This window comes from Dendroctonus ponderosae, unplaced genomic scaffold (assembly GCF_020466585.1).
Source record: "Dendroctonus ponderosae isolate FM_Combo_2020 unplaced genomic scaffold, Dpon_F_20191213v2 Dpon_F_20191213_8, whole genome shotgun sequence".
Taxonomy (NCBI): Eukaryota; Metazoa; Arthropoda; class Insecta; order Coleoptera; family Curculionidae; genus Dendroctonus; species Dendroctonus ponderosae.
In genome coordinates, this window is record NW_026019016.1 from 12802276 (window position 1) to 12805342 (window position 3067).

Here is a 3067-nt window from a genome sequence, read left to right on the forward strand (position 1 = left end):
ATGTCTTCAAATGTTTCCGAACTTCACACTTATTTAGCGCGCAAATTGTGTCTTGAATCTTCATCGCATTCTGAATGTTAGACTATGAAGACTTTCACGGCTGGCCAAATCACATTTTTAAATGTGCTTAAATGGCTTTGAAACCGTGGTCCATGGGAATTTCTTTCTAACGTTTCGGCCACAACTGCGCTGGACATTATCAAAGGCGATGAGGCAGTGGGCGAAGTGATCTCCCGTGCTTTCCGACTAAGACTGGTTCGACTACTGGATCCAGTAGTGCACCTTCGGGATTTAGACCATGGTGGAGGAAGGTTTTCCCTGATGTTTCGCTAGCACAAGTGGCTGGCATCTTCAGATGTGGGTTGCTCAACGCGGCAATCACCTCTGAAGACGCCAAGCCATTGGAGCTGGCATAACGTTAGGAAGACATTCTTTTCACCATCGTCTAAAAGCTTGAAAAACTTACCAGTTGGGGCACGACAACACTGGTTTGGACGCAAAAAATCTCAATCCGAAAATCGGAGATCTCAGATTCGCTTCAGTATAAACTGATTTTTTTAGCCGTAAAGGTGTCAACTTGGCACGTAGCAACGCGCTGGCCATCTTGCATCTCTCTCGGGCTTTTATGGGTGCGAGGGAGACTTCCGATGCCAACTGCGTTCTTGAATGGAAAATTCAATTTCGCTTGATTCATTCGAATGGGAATGTGTTAATCATTTCATTTAGTTTGATCTGTCTTTTAGCCAACCAACTCCCCGTTCTTTCGAGTCATTTTACTTAATCACAAATAGATGCTCAAGATGGTATGAAAGACATGGAAATTTGAATTTATTGTCTCAGTCTTAGTCGAAAAGCACGGGAGATCACTTCGCTCACTGTCTCATCGCCTTTGATAATGTCCAGTGCAGTTGTGGACGAAACGTCAGGAAGAAATTCCCATGGGCCCGGAAAACATTTCTAAAAGTAAAAACACGGAAATTAAATGCAAAATGTGGTTTTCCAGCGCCTTCGAACGGAAAACAAACAGTTGCGCCACAGATGCGAAATGCTAGAAGAAGAAAGCAAGGCCTTGGCCGACCGATTGGTGCGAGGGCAAGTGAGTAGGGCCGAAGAAGAAGAAACCACTTTCGTGGTGCAGCGCGAGCTTGAAGTGCTGCGCTACACGCATTTGGAGACCACCCATCAGCTGGCGCTGGCCAACGAGAAGATCCGCTCCCTGTCCCTGATGATGGAGGAAAACGTAACACCTCGTCCCCTAGGCCTGTGCAAAAACCCTCTGGTATTTTTCTAGCATTCCTCGCGCCAGTCATCGATCGAAGAAATCACTCTGAAGCAGGAGCAGCTGCAGCAGCGCGAGGAAATGATTGAGTGTCTGCAGGAAGAGCTGGTGAAGGTGCGACTGAGAGAAGCGGAAAACGACGCTCTCATCAGGGATTTGCGCTCCCGAATCCACGAGCTGGAAGAAGTAGCGTTTTAACCCCGCAATTATCCCCTGCTACAAACCGCTTGTTTCAGGATAAGAAAACTTTGCGGGAAACCACCCCCGATAACAGCGTGGCTCATTTGCAAGAAGAGCTCATCGCGGTGAAACTGCGCGAAGCTGAAGCCAACCTCTCCTTGAAGGATCTGAGGCAGAGGGTGTCGGAGCTGAGCAACCAGTGGCAGCGTCATCTGCAAGTGAGTGCTTTAGCGATGGGAAAATGAGGAGAGTGAAACTAAACTTGCAGGACCACAAGTCGAAACCAGAGCCTGCCGCCTCTAGCGATCCGCTCAGCACTCCCAAGAAGCTGCTGTTTGGCAACCGGAACAACGAAATCCAGAAAATCGAGGAGGAACTCATGACAACGAGAATCCGGGAGATGGAAACCCTCACTGAAGTCAAAGAGCTGAGACTGAAGGTATTTTCCGGGCTTGCGTAGGGTTGGATTGCCTATTATGGGTTGGCCCGCCCCTTAGGTGATGGAGCTGGAAACTCAGGTCCAGGTTGGAACCAATCAGCTTCGGCGCCAAGACGAGGAAATCAAGAAGCAGAGGGAGGCCCTGGAGTTGGCTGAGCTGCGCGACCGAAACGCCGCCGCCCGCCTATTGGAGGAGCAGCGAAGATACTCGAACTTGGAGAGCGAAATGCAGGACGAACTGATGAAGGCGCGAATCAGTGACGCCGAGAAGACGCAATCAGTTGCTGAGCTCACTCAAAAAATCAGCCAACTTGAGCTACAGGTAGGGTTTGAGGCTGGGGAAACCAGGAGTGGTTCCAGATGTTTTTGTTTCAGAGCCAGGAAATTGCTACAGAGGGCGAGCTGCGAATCCATTCGGTTGACGACAGCGATCGCGTGCGAGAACTTCAAGATAAAGTCGCCGACCTGCAGGCAGAGGTGAGTGATGATTTTTTTTTGAATCCTTAAAAGCACCGTGCTTAACCGCAGTCTTCGACTAAAAACTGTACATTCTGTAAATAATTCCCCTCACGCAATGAGATTGTTGTTTATTCCAAATCAAAATCAATTCCTGGGCTTCAGTCATTTATTGTCTATTTATCAATTAAAATACGTTTCGGTCTTTTCCGCCATCATCAGTTTCTCTAAAATAACAGATAGTAAAAAAATGTCATCATATCACACACTAAAATACATCACAATTGCAACACTTTAAAGCATTCTAAGATTAATTAGGCCTAACAGGTGATTAGTCAGGACAATCAATTCTGGGAAGAGACTAGAATTCTTTGTTCAAATACTCAATTATTTTTACTTACATGTGTAGCGTTGTTTTTTGCACACAAAGCGAAATACTGTTTATATTGGTTTCTTTTACTTTCAGGTATTTTTCTTTGCATTCTAAGAATATTATTTTTGGTTTGCAAAATTCTTCAATATACCGGGTGTTATTTAATATTCTATGTTTATTTCATTTAATTAATGTATGATATACTGAGCTAAGATTGTGGGTATCCGATCTGAAATTCATAGCACTGTTATGTTTTTTAATCTGTATCATTTCATGGACTCTTCTCTTATTATAATTACTCTCGTTAATCAGTATTTTTGTGTTATCAAAATCAAAATTA

At 45.1% G+C, this 3067-nt stretch overlaps 1 protein-coding gene across 6 annotated transcripts in view; it reads left to right on the forward strand.

Moving 5' to 3' along the window:
- Nucleotides 1–3067, forward strand: part of LOC109539479 (ecotropic viral integration site 5 ortholog) — a 32506-nt gene that overhangs the window by 27714 nt on the left and 1725 nt on the right. For 5 of the 6 annotated variants that reach the window (XM_048669380.1, XM_019907253.2, XM_019907251.2 and 2 more), the window contains 6 exons: nucleotides 1004–1240; nucleotides 1292–1465; nucleotides 1516–1677; nucleotides 1728–1898; nucleotides 1957–2220; nucleotides 2274–2375. In XM_048669380.1, coding sequence (XP_048525337.1) covers nucleotides 1004–1240; nucleotides 1292–1465; nucleotides 1516–1677; nucleotides 1728–1898; nucleotides 1957–2220; nucleotides 2274–2375 — 1110 coding nt within the window. The remainder of the gene's footprint in view (nucleotides 1–1003; nucleotides 1241–1291; nucleotides 1466–1515; nucleotides 1678–1727; nucleotides 1899–1956; nucleotides 2221–2273; nucleotides 2376–3067) is intronic. The other variant, XM_048669381.1, reaches the window with a different exon arrangement.